This window comes from Propithecus coquereli, unplaced genomic scaffold (assembly GCF_000956105.1).
Source record: "Propithecus coquereli isolate 6110/MARCELLA unplaced genomic scaffold, Pcoq_1.0 Scaffold69, whole genome shotgun sequence".
Classification (NCBI taxonomy): domain Eukaryota; kingdom Metazoa; phylum Chordata; class Mammalia; order Primates; family Indriidae; genus Propithecus; species Propithecus coquereli.
In genome coordinates this window covers 4,173,915-4,186,975 of record NW_012152951.1, presented here as the reverse complement: position 1 = coordinate 4,186,975, position 13,061 = coordinate 4,173,915, and the positions used below count along the sequence as shown (strand labels likewise).

At 40.3% G+C, this 13,061-nt stretch overlaps 1 protein-coding gene across 3 annotated transcripts in view; it reads right to left on the bottom strand.

The window, feature by feature from the left end:
* Positions 1–2,162: 2,162 nt before the first annotated feature.
* Positions 2,163–13,061, bottom strand: part of FAM107B (family with sequence similarity 107, member B) — a 174,160-nt gene continuing 163,261 nt past the window's right edge. For all 3 annotated transcript variants that reach the window (XM_012660950.1, XM_012660951.1, XM_012660953.1), the window contains 3 exons: positions 11,963–12,146; positions 5,488–5,638; positions 2,163–4,928 (listed from right to left, as the gene is read on the bottom strand). In XM_012660950.1, the coding sequence (XP_012516404.1) occupies positions 4,812–4,928; positions 5,488–5,638; positions 11,963–12,146 (452 nt within the window). In that variant the 3' untranslated portion in view covers positions 2,163–4,811. The remainder of the gene's footprint in view (positions 4,929–5,487; positions 5,639–11,962; positions 12,147–13,061) is intronic.

Below are 13,061 nucleotides of genomic sequence, written 5' to 3'. Positions count from 1 at the left end.
GAGGTATCGATAAGGCATGTGTTAAGTTTTCAATAATGCTAACAGACAAGATCAATATATCACAAAGGCAGGACAATGAGGAGGTAACGCTGGCCATGAAAAACGAAAGCATACGCCATCTCTGGGAAGGACACCAAGTTTCCAAAAGATCAAGTAAAGTAAATGCCAAGGTATTAGAAATTTCATGACAAAGCAAGTAGGAATTAATTATAAAAAAGGACTTAGTCGCAGGCTCCTGGTTGCGTCAGCTTGGACTCTGCTGCCCAATGTCCTGAGTAAGAATCAGTCACCTGCCCAGGTCTTGCCCCTTCAGTTAGTCGGAGGGGGCATTCCCTCTTCTTTTAGGCTTGGTAAAATGACTACAAGCCCAGGAACCATTGAATCTGTAGGAGGATATGAAAATAAACATGGCCACAGTACTAGGAAACTATTTTTTAAAGTGTAAAAATAACAGACATGAAGTTTGATTTTTAAAGTAAGTTTACCTAAGTCATTTTTAAGTGTGTTAATTGCATCCACTATGGTTCCTGGAATGTTTACGGAGAGTGAAAGCTTCCAAACAATCAGGCATACTAAATCCATAGTTGCAGTTTAGGTTGTGTGTGGCAATTTAATTAATTTAATTCACAATACATGTTTAAATGCTCAAGGAAAATTGATGTTTCCTTTCTTCCTTTCCAAGTCAGTCAAAAAGCCACCAGGCAGTCCTGAGTGACAGAAGAGGCTGAGGGAGGTCAGAGGATTGGTTACATCCAAGGGGACTGAGAAGACAAGTGCAGAAGGGTTGGCAGCCGGGGTTGTCACTGGTGGAGAAGGGAGTGACAAACATGGAAAGGTGGAAGGTGCTACTGGGCTGGAATTGGAGACACTCATTGAACTTAATGATCGTCAATAAATACAGATATAAAAGTAAATACCAATGCAAATGTGTGCATATGTATTTACCCTTATACATACATACACATACATACACCTTGGGAGCAGCAACACCCCAGTAGCAATGAACGTACTTTCCATCAATAGCCAAGTGTCCCTTTTGCTAGACTTCAGTTGGTAATTACCATCTTGCTAGAAAATCTAGGAGCAAGAGAGAACATACTCAAAACAACCTCCCAATTGATAATCTGGCTACATTTTCTCATGAGGCAAAAAAAAAATAGAAATCGCAATTGTGAAGCTGGCTCATAAAGATTTTATTTATCCTAAGACCTTAGAAATAAAATACTTTATTTCTTATTATACTAGTAAATGTTAAACCTGATAGCATTATTTTAATACTGCTAGCTGTGCTACAGCATTTTAAATCTTATCACTTTAATTGCCTTGTCTTCTTTCAAATGTATTACCACTACTATAAAACACACACACACACACACACAAACACACATACAGTGGTCCAATTAAATGGATTGACAGCCTCAAAACTGTTACCTTGGCAAACTGCCTAGTTATTCCAAGAGTGCAGCTACTGCTCAAATCATTTTTGGAATCCATCTTTCGCGCTGGCTTTACAGCTCATGGTATAACCTTACAGACAGCAAATCTTTACTCTCTTATGTAGATATAACTTTTTGAAAAGAGTCCAAAGACACTAAAAGTTGGGTGATCAAGCTGAGTAATAATTTGTGGTTGGAAAATAAAGGCATAAAGTGAAGAGACTTGAACCTGCAAACTATTACTATTTTAACCAGTAGTATAATGCAATCGAGTGTATAGCTTCCCACAGTAACTTCTTTGAGGATAACATGAATTTAGCTGAAGAAACAAAAAAATTTCAAAATCACGTTTTAGACATGCCCTATGTACTAGCTCACAAGCACTAATATTTTGGTCCTTCCCAAAATATGCCTCCCATTGTCCTACCAAACTACCAAAAATTCAGAATACTGTGAGCTGAGGACCGACGGCTGCTGCTGTAGCGCCTGCTGTATGTTCTGTGCAAAGAGTAGCTTACAGTGCCATCAGTACTTTAGCATGAGTCTATCTGACATAACGAACTGTCAGCCTTGACGCACACAGGGTGAAAGGACATAACTGATTTGAGGGGACAGTCGAAGGGGACAGTCACCAAAGGGAGACCCCGGAATCACCTTCTCACCCTCGAACTGAACACAATCCTCTTCCATCCCAGATGTCCACTAAAGAGATCAGACGAACACGGCTGCATGGTCCAAGCATGTGGTGATTTTTATTAAGAATAACTTTGGTTCTAAGAATTCCACCCTCAATTCTGTAATACTTTCCATTAAAAACAATTATACAAGAGCAAATACAAAAAATATTAAATTATGAAAACAAACCCATTAAGGCTCCCTTTATATATATTATATACACTCAAACAAGTCAAGATTTTTCAGAGTAGAAGAATAAAGTCAACTGTTATAGCTTAGAAAGCAACACTACTTTACTGCTATGAGACTATAAAACACGGAACTATTTTAAGAAAACCACAGAGTGGAAAAATGGAGCCATTTCTGTCAAAAAGCGGCTCAAAGCACAAAACTGCTCAGCTGCTGGAGAGTCCTAAGGGTTGGACCGTACGATATTAAGGTAGGAGGGGAGATCGCGGCTTGTGAGCCCAGCGGACCTGACAACTTCCAAGAGCTTCCCTACCTGTACACTGTAGCATAAGACACCACTTCACGCTATTTACAAGTCTTCTTTTGGCCAGATCTTGTATTACTAACCTACAAATAATTCTGCGGAATTTCAGTGAGATTAGGAAAGAAATGCCTTTTAAATTAACTTTTTCCCAGTGAAGAACAAATTCTACTTAAGTTCTAGGAACAGAACCCCTAGAATTCCTGAAAGGAAACTGTCAGGGCCCTTGAGAATTGTGCCAAGTGGCAGAATTGCTTCGAGGACACAGATGTAAAGATCTAACACCCAGTTACATAAAAAGATGTGAGCCAGTCCCAAACCTTCATTTTACAAACAGCATCATTAGTCCACATACACAAGAAAGAACTCGAGTCGATGTGCAATCTGAAATGTACCTTCTAGATGATCAGTTATCGCACTTTCTGGTCTCAAAGGGAAGAATGATGGAAAAAAGTTACTCCATTCTTCAAAAGCAAACTACTATAGAGCAACATTTTTATCTTAAGCATCTCTTATTTTTTTCAAACAATACTTGCTGATGAGATAAATAATCTGTTTCAGGTGTAATATGTTTCTCTAACTAGCAGTATATCATCATCGCATTTACTTTTGTTTACATTAGGGTTGAATATGGGCCTAATTGCCAACCACTGAAACTAAAGCATTCCCATAGAAAGCTGGTTTCTACTATGCTAGTTAAGGATTCGAAAGCTCTGGATCCAGTTTTCTACGAGTCTTGAAAGAAAGTGTAAGAGTCTCCAATGTAGAAATTACTGGCTGAATTGTCTCTATGGAGAACGTACTAAATCCACAAAAATCCTTCCATATCACCCCAAGTAGAAGGTTCCTGTGCCCTTGTATAAAATGAATTTTGCGTGAGAATGTTTCTATTATTTGTAACTGGGCTTCTCTTTGAACAGCACGCTAGCTAGGATGAGGAAACTGAGCGGGACCCTCTTTTCCTCTCAGCTTTTCCTGCGAGAGGCAACATAGTAGTCATCGACATCATTAGCAACAGCATCATCACTGAGATAGTGGTGAAATAGTCTTTTTTAGCTAGAAAAAAAAAGTAAAGTAATATATGATCATTAATCAGTTTTCAAAGCATGGCGTCTAATGATATTCATTATCATTAGATATTCAAATGCTGTAAGTCTTCCAACGAAGCCTCCTTGAGACCCATCTATACTTGTTTCACATCAAAATACCTAAAGGAGTCCTCACTGCCCAGCTCCTCAAGGGAATTTCCTCCACACGCCTCTCAGAGAAAAAAATAAAAAGATTTTGGACCCTCTATTTTGACACTGAAGCTGGGTTATATGGACGAGTTCCACTCTCCAAAGGATCAGGAGATGATTTCACCTAAAAAAACTAGCTCAGCAAGAAATTTAAAAACAAAACTGAACAAAAACCCTACTAGTTACCAAAGCAATAAATGAATTAAGTGATGTACCCTCTTGGAACTGGAATGTTGCTATGGAGCATACCATTATTACAGAGAACCAAAAGGAATTAAAATGAGATCAAGATGGATGTTTACATGTCTCTAAACCTTCTTACCCCACTACTAAATCTTAGTGCCAACAAAGGTCACGGCTGTGCTCAACACTAACATTTTCTGGTGCTAATCCTACCATGGATGAAAGCATAAATTAAACAAGAAATTTTGGGTCCTCAAAATAAAATTTACAAATACTGGATGTAACAGATTAAATGCATTTCTATGTCATCTAAATTATCTAACAGATAACAAAAAACAAAAGAAACATTTCTTTTTTAGCTTTGAAAAGAAAAAAGGCTCTGTGCCCCCACTAAACTTGGAATGGAAGAAAAACCAAGTAGTGCAACTCTCAAGAATGTATTCCAGTGTCCTCTTCCTTTTTTCTTTTTGCTTGTTCTATTGTTTTTGTTGTTGTTTATTTGTCTTGTTTTTTAAAGTCTCTGAACACAGGTCTACTATTCCAACTTATGTGCTGGGCAATGCCCCTCATTTGGCGAGTAGGAGCTGCAACTGTCAAAGGCAATTTATCCACCCAGATTGTAGGAAAATCAAACCAAATCCTTTTTAAAGTCAAACTTCTCTGCTGGCTGGAACTCTCTCCGGGCGGGGCTCCTGCCCTGAGATTAAGTGCTGAGGAGGCACCTACAGACACAGCTCTGTGCGGTGAAGAGCGGGGACAGGACACGTGAGGTCTCGGTACAGCCTCGGCCTAGGACTCCTGGGCTTGGGTGACTTCTTGGCCTGTTCTCCTGAGATTGCCTTTCACCTTCACAAACTCGGGGGCGTTCTCTTGCTCTTCTTGCAATTTCTGCTTCTCGAGTTCAAGCTAAACCAAATTCAGAAACAGGAAAATTATTTACAAACCAAGAGGCTTTTCAAAATTCCCCTCTCTCTTTCCCAAGTCCCTAAGAACTTCATTTCCCAATGGAAGAAAGTCTCTCCTGATCTCCCACTTAAAGAAAAAAGAAAGGCGTGTATGCAGGTCCAGGGGTAATTGTGCACAGAAGCAGCAATTGGTTGTTACTGCAAGCGATACAGAGATGACAGGAATTGTAGAGACAAGGCTAAGAAAACAAAATCCTGAGATCAACATACAGTTGCTCTGGAGTCCCAGTGAGGGTCAATTTCATTAAATTACTTTAATACTCCGTGTGAATTCAGTGCTATTTCCCTGTTTTGTTTTTGCCTCCTGGATCACTTTTAGGTTCTCAATAGGATCCTTGTGCCCTGCCTTGACTGTATTTGACCCCATTGCCTGACATCTGTGTCCTCTTTTTCTTTCATGGTAGGAACATGTGCATCGGACATGTCTACTATATTTGCCTGTTCTAACACTTTTTTATTCCCCAGGACAAAAAAGACAGCTTTTACCCGATCACCCGTACCTGCTCCAACTTCTGCTGCCGTTTCAATAGTTCTATTTCCAAGTCAGATTTCTTCTTTTGTGCTTCTTCCTCCTTCTGCTTTATTACCTGGTCTCGTTTTCTCTTTTCCATCACCTTCTGCAGTTCTGGTTTATTCTGAGGTGCAAGACCCCTGCAAAAAAAGCATTAACACAAATAAAAATTGATAATCTAATGGATACATCTTTCAGGACTAGAAATTTCATTTAAGGGATGAGCCACAGAAAAGAGGTCCAAGGAATCAGTATGATCATGATACCTACTACTAACAGGCAGTCCTGGTGATCTCAGAAATTCGCCAGCATGAAAGTAAGGGCAAGAGCGTCTTCCAAAGAGTACGCAAAATCCATTCATTCAATAAAAGTGTATTGAGCACCTACTGTGCACAAGACACAGGCTATGTAAAGGAGGGTGGGCATGGGTGGGGATGCCCATGTGATGGGGACCCATGATGGGGACAGAGACACCCAGGAGATGAGGTGGCTCCACCTGGAGTCTTAGGAGAGGCTTCCCAAGATCTAGCCCCGCTTTCCTGCGCTAAATGCAACCCAGAGACAGGCTGGCACAGAAATCTAGACAGCAAAACGGCCCTGGAAACCTTCCCACTCTTCATCTGTCAGATCTAAAAGAACGTTTTCGTACATCTAAAGGCATATCTGACGTTACTGAGGGACGCGGCCACGCAGAACCTGATCGAGCTCCCAGTCCAGTGCTCCTGCACCTAAACCATTTCAGATGACATTGGACTCTAGCACGGACCTACGCACCTTGCCACACACTTCCTGGTCTTGCTGCTGGCGATTTAGCTGTAGCTCAGGGATTCCTGCCACGGAGTTGTTCTCTTAACTACTCCAATCAACTAACTAGACTAAGAGTCATCCGAATAATTGTTAAATCAAATAACAATTTCAGAAAAGCGTGCTCTGGTCAGAGAAAGTCGACAGCACGCCCACCTCAATCCCTTTCGAGTTCACAGGGTCACATCTGTGAACTCATCTTCAATTTCACACTTTCTTGTTCATTTTAAATTTTAAAAAATTCCGGTAACTCTTCTACCTAGATATTTTTTAAATCACAAGAAAAATGTTTTCAAAGTTGTTGTTTACAGAGTAAAGACCAGGATAGTCTATCTCTGATGATAAAAGACACAGTCAAAAGAATATATATCTCCACTTTCCCAATTTTCATTACTAGAACTTTTGGTTAAAAAAAAAAAAAAAAAGGAAATAAAATTTGGCCAAATTTTCAATGAAACAAAAGAGACAGGTTACTTTTGTGATTTAATTATAGTTTCTTTTGCAGTTAGCAAGACTATCTGAGGGGGACAAAGCATAGACAGAATATTCTGGAAACTAAATCTTTAATCAGCACAGTAGAAGTTGCTTATGAGTACTCTAATAGTTCAGAATAAAGGTGTCATTAACCACAAGAAAATTTAAAATTATTTTTAAATAACCACAATAAAGACGCACTCAGTTTTGACTATTAAAAAGTCTTGTCTCGGTATGACACTACAGATAGAATTAAGGGGTTTAAATTTTAGGATTAAGACTAGCTATCTGAGTAATTTAAATTTCAAACACTTTTCCTTCCCTATATTTCACTGGCAAAATTAACTTCAGCTATTACTAAATTCTTCTGGATTATGCAAAAGCTGCTGAACAAACTTGACGTATGACACATTAGGCTGACAGCCTATTGCAACATATGAATGGGCTGAACTATTACACAGTATTCATTTTCTGTTCAAAAATTTTACACAATGGTGACAGTAAGATAAAATATTTAGTAACAGAAAATTCAGGAAAATGGTGCTTACATGATAAATATTCTGCACTTACAGCAGTCCAGAAGTCATATAAATTTAGTTAATATTTTATCACAGTGTTTAACCTAACTTTCTGTGCTGAATGGAGAAAATCAAGCACTGCCCATACAATTCTCTAAGTCTAATATGGATCAGATTGCAGAGATGGTGTTGACAGACAGAAATGAGCTTCTTCAAATTTCATAATTAATTATAAACAGTATCATCCCTTGCATGAGAACAGCTAGTTTTCTTTAATCAATTCTGACATATACAACTAACAAGTACTTTCAATCCATTTACGACTGACGGCTGATCAAGTCTTTGTATCATCCCCAGACCAACCGTAATTCCCAAGTCTGCTTCCTGGTCATGGAGCTACCTGACACTATTGCAGTGGGCAAAGCCAATTTAAAAAATTATGAAATTAATAAGTGCTCTTCGCACACACACAAAAAGGTCAGGTAATATATCCATATATGTAAAATAAAAAGTGAAAGCACACTCAAACCCCCCTCATGAAACAAACCATGGGGGCACTGTTTACACTGTATTCTATATGAATGGTGGCTCCCAAAATTACACAAGCTAGAGGACCTGCCCCCATCAACCCTTACCCACTCCTGCACCCAGAGAGAACAGTTACTAAAGGTTTGGTCTATGTTCCTCCATATTTTCTATACCTGTATAAACGCCTCGACATCTGCGTAACGCATCACAGTACAGAAGTGTCCCAGTTTTGTCACACCCCTATTGACATTGCCACACTCCAACTGACAGCCGTGTAGCTGGTCTCCAATTGTTTCCTATTAAAAACAATGAGGCAACGAACCTCTGTGTGCACTTATAGCTGCATTCCTACACAAGCATTCCTGTTGGCTAGATTCATACCAATAGAGCTGCTGGCTACACACCTGCATATTTTGTATTTTGATGAGAGCTGCCGAACAGCCCTCCAAAAAGGCCACAATGATTTTATCTCCCTAGTGCATGAAACATACAGACAACTTTGACAGGTATGTTTCATACTTCACGTGAACCACGAAGCAGGTTCAGGGGTGGGTGGGGAAGTCCACGTCCATGCCGCCTCCACCTGAACGCCACATACCCACGTAAATGAAGTCACCTCCTCACCTGGGAGAGCCCTTAGCCAGAGGACAGATCTGGGGCTCACACCACCACAGAACATGTTTGCCTGCCAACCTGGTCAAACATCTCCTGACCTATTTTTTTTTCTTGAGGTAGAGGGAAAGGTTGCATTTGGATTTCAGCTCTGATCTTTAATCTTGGGATCTTCTGGTTTGGCTTGCCTCATCTGCATTTTTGTCTTAGCCATTTTTACCTGTGTGGACTCACAAGTACTTCTATGCTGTATCCCTAGAACTTCCCCTATCTTTTCCCATGTTGTACAGCAGCAAGTATTTATTGAGGAACTACGTGCCCAGCAAAGCATGCCAAAAGAAGATCAACTAGAAACATAGGGAACTAGAAGCCACTGACTTGGAAACGTACAAGCCACAATTACCAACTGTACGGATATGTTTAAGTAACTGACCTATTTGCCCTCCAAAAGTACTCATTGCAGAGGACAGAATCTCTACAAATCATATTAGAAATATTGTTTTTTAAGACCTCTTCAATACTGATCTTTCAACTACAAAAATAATGCTTTTATGACGCCCTTTGAAATCTGCCTTTGCTGAAAACACCTGTGGATGCCGAGAACCTGATAGAGTCTTAACAATCAGTCTTAGCGGCCTGAAGACTTTTGACCTGGAACCTGGAACTTAGCTGGGTCCAAAAGATAGTAAACGGGGGAGTGGCAGTATGTACTTGAAACAGCATAAGTTTCGGAGTTAGAAGACCAATGGGTGTTTGTTCTCCTAAGCAGTGACTTTGCTTTTAACTGAAGATCCCTAAAATGTAACTTGAAAAACTACGTGAACCGGCTGCTACAGGGCCGTGAGCCCCGTTTGCAGCATGCAGAGCAAAGGCCCGAGTCTCTGCATACAGCTTGCTTTGTGCTGATCTCATTCTGGCTCCCTCTCATTTTCTCACTTCTTTTTCTAATTTATATTAATACTACATTTACCTCTACAAACTGCCTCAAATGCTATGTCTACTCCTAAAAACCATTCCAAAAACTGATTGTGTTATCTTGAGAAGATTCCTTAACCTGGTACTCTGAGTTTTACTCACCTGTCAAACTGGGCTAATCTCAAGATACACACAGGGTTATTAGAAAGATCACTGGATAAGATAAAATGCAGGAAGATCCCTTATAAATTATAGTAAAGCAAGCAGACTTCCATTACAGTACAAATCAGTCATCAAGTGGCTATCCCTTAAGCAAACATACATATTATTGATTTGATGCTTCCTATTATTTGGCACTAAAATTTAGAAATAAAAATTCTACAGTCTCTAAAAAGTACATGAAATAAAAGATGAATAAATGGGAAGAAACTGCTTGAGATGTTTTCACTCTGAAACCAGTGTATCAATAATAAGTGTTTACCCAACTAAGAGATGACCTTAAAAATCCTGAAGACATATGACAAGATATATTCATTGGGTTTTGAAACTTGCCTTTTCTTTTCTTTTTTTTTTTTTTAATGTACTTCCAGCCAGACCAGAATCCTTCATAGAAAAAGGGGAAAGAGCACCAGGAATTTCCGATGATGCCACATGGGAAGCAAAGATGAATGGGACTAAAATTGATCACTTATGATATGCCAGGCAATTTGGTAGGTATTGTAATACATGCTATTATTTATTTTTTGTGAGAAAGGTATTATTATCCACCACTTTATAGTGAAGAAACAGATCTCAAGAGGGAGTACCTTGGCCAAGATCATAAGGTAGGTCAAGTTAAACAGCAAATCAAGATGCGTATCACTTCTCTCTGATCTCAAAGCCCACGTCTTATCTATACCATGCCACCTGAGGGAAGATCAGCATTCTCCCAGATTAGTTGACCTGGGCCTGCCTAAAGAGTCAGCTGTGTAAACAAGGAAAAGAAAGAATGGGCCAGAGAAAGACAGAAGGGAGGTCTATTTTCTAAAAAATATGGAAACAGACTCAATTGTACAGATCTGTATGTTTCACAGCAACGTGACATAGGCTACCAAATACATTTTTGCAGAATAATGTGTAGCCTATAATTCGAGAACATTTATTCTGCAAATTTCGGTTTTACTTTTGCCTCTATTCTAACTTGGAGCCCTTCTGTAGATTTCATAGAAAAAAAAAGTTTGAGCTAAAACACTTCTTACTAAATCCCTACCTTCATTTTACAGGTAAAGGACTGAGCCCCAAGAGGTAAAGACAATTGGAAAACCAGTAAGTGACAGCTGTCACTCTATTTGGGGTCTACTAAACTGATGATCTTTCCACCAAAATGCAGACGTAATTTCCCAGGCAGGATTGCTTCCAAATTCTGTGGTCTATTTAGAACCTTAGATTGTTTTGCTTTGGGCATGATGATACCAAATCCGTATTTTCTTTCTTCTATTGTGTGACAAAGGCAGGTGGAAGCCAAACACCTATTAAAAAATGATCAAACTTGTAATCAATTTAATAAACACTAGTCCAATAGCACCCTAGTATATGCTGGGGACAAAAAGGGAATAAGCCACATTCCCACAATCAAGAGGGAGAAATGTATTTACAAAGAATTCCTGGGACAAGAGTCATTAGTTCTGGTGGGAGTGTACTCGGGTACAGTTCTTAGGTAGGAGAACTGCCATAAAAATGCCCCATTGGTCCTTTTAAAACATTTAAAATTTTTTTTCAACTAGGCCTCCCTCTAAAAATTACCCTAATGCTTAACTTGGTCTGCCTAACTTTCAGTTCAATGGTAGACCCTTTACCACAGCTAGCAAAGAGTGGGTGAATGAGTGATCTACAGTCCTACAAGATCCGAAAATAGACCTAGTTGAAGCTTACTAGTTCTTAAATAAAGTAACCTTGCATCCTCAGTTCTCCCTGCCTACTGGACCTGCCCAACATTACTTAAAAAGCAGAGTACACCAGCCCAACATCTAACATTATTTATGGCACAGATGGAGCTAACCAATGGTTTGCAAAGAAGATAGAAGGTGTTTTGCTCCCCTCCAAAAAAATAAATAATAAAAATGATGATAATAACTTAAAATGCTACTTAAAAACAAAAACCCAAGAAAGAAATCCTTACCTAATTAAGTCTAATACGGCTCTAGAGACTTCTCCCTGCCACTTACGATGCTAGAGTAGGCAGTTATTTATATCTGATTCCTCTACTTCTCCCAATGAAAGGGGAAAATTCAGAGATTTTCAATTTAAGAAGTAATATATTTCTCTTCAACTTAGGATACTTCTATCCTTAATCCAGCCCCTTCCATCAGAATTTTAAAATATGCACCCATTTCAGAAGGGGACCCAGGACTGCAGGAGTCTGGCAGGACTGCAGGCCACTGTGGCAGCAGCTGCCCACAGGGACTTTGCTGCACTGAGGGACAACCTGGCTCTAGGATGTGACAGCAAATAAGCAAGCCTTAGGTAAGGGCAAGAAAAGAAGGGTCTTTTGAAGCCTTTGTAAACACAATTAAAATAAAAACTCACTATCTTAGAAGTTCTCTAAGAAAAACTGTGTTCAAGAAACCATCTTACCTTTTTTGATTCATAAGAAGTTCTCTGTGAAGATCCTGATGGTTCCGGGAGTTTTTGACGGGATTGATCAGTTTCTGAGGCCTAATTAGTTCGGGATTGTCATCCTCTATGTAGTCCGGCTCAGCCATGACGTTTCTTGGAATGAGATATGAGTCCTTAGGGTCAGTATCCTCCAGTGGGCCGTCTGGAATAGAAGATGGGAAATACTCATTTGTGGTCTTTCCTGCTAAGGCGTCACTCACGAATGCAGAGGTGCACAGAGCTGTGCTTGGCAGCGCGTGCTAAGACCCCGTCATCCTCCCAGGCCCACTTTGAGACATCGCTGATAAACCACCTACAGCGCTGGGAATGTAACTGGGAGCACAGGGGAGAGAAGAATGGCAGCCTGGTCCTGTGCTGCCCGTGGCTAAGGCCGAGAAGCCTGTGATCTGGCCCCAGCCGCTACCCCTCACATGCCCCGAGTTCCAGGCACACAGAATGCCTCCTGCTGCAACGTCTCAACACCAACCTCACAGTGAGCACTCGGGCATGTTCAGAAAATGGAAAATTCAAAAAAAAAATTTTAACAGTGGCCGACAATGGCTGCAGTTGGGCACGTGTGTAATAAAACCTAAGCCTTTCAGCTAAAGCTGAACTTTTGCCTACGTAACTGGAGTTTGTTAAATATTTCACTGACAGGTACTGGTTATAAACCTTTATCAGATGTACACAGACAGGATGGAGTCAGTCTCCACCAGACCCTATGCTTTCTCCCCCGCACTCGGCCACATTTTTACCTTATCTTGCGTGCGGCGTCCCTGAGCACCAGTCAGAATCGCAAGAATGCAGCTGTTGCCTCACTACCCACTTTCCCGCCTTCTGTGCCTGTTAGAAAATGTGCATATGCTATGCCTCATGTAACCTACTTTGGGACAAACTTGGCCAAGAAATAGTCTAACCGTGATTTCTCTAAGTTCTGATGCCTGCTATTTCAGTTTCTGGTCAGCAGGCAGTAGATCCAGGTACATTATTGCCTCCTTCGGACTCAGCGACTGAATCCATGCTGCAAACACATCAAGGCTGACCCTGCATCAATGGCAGAGGCTTCTGGAGCTCAGTG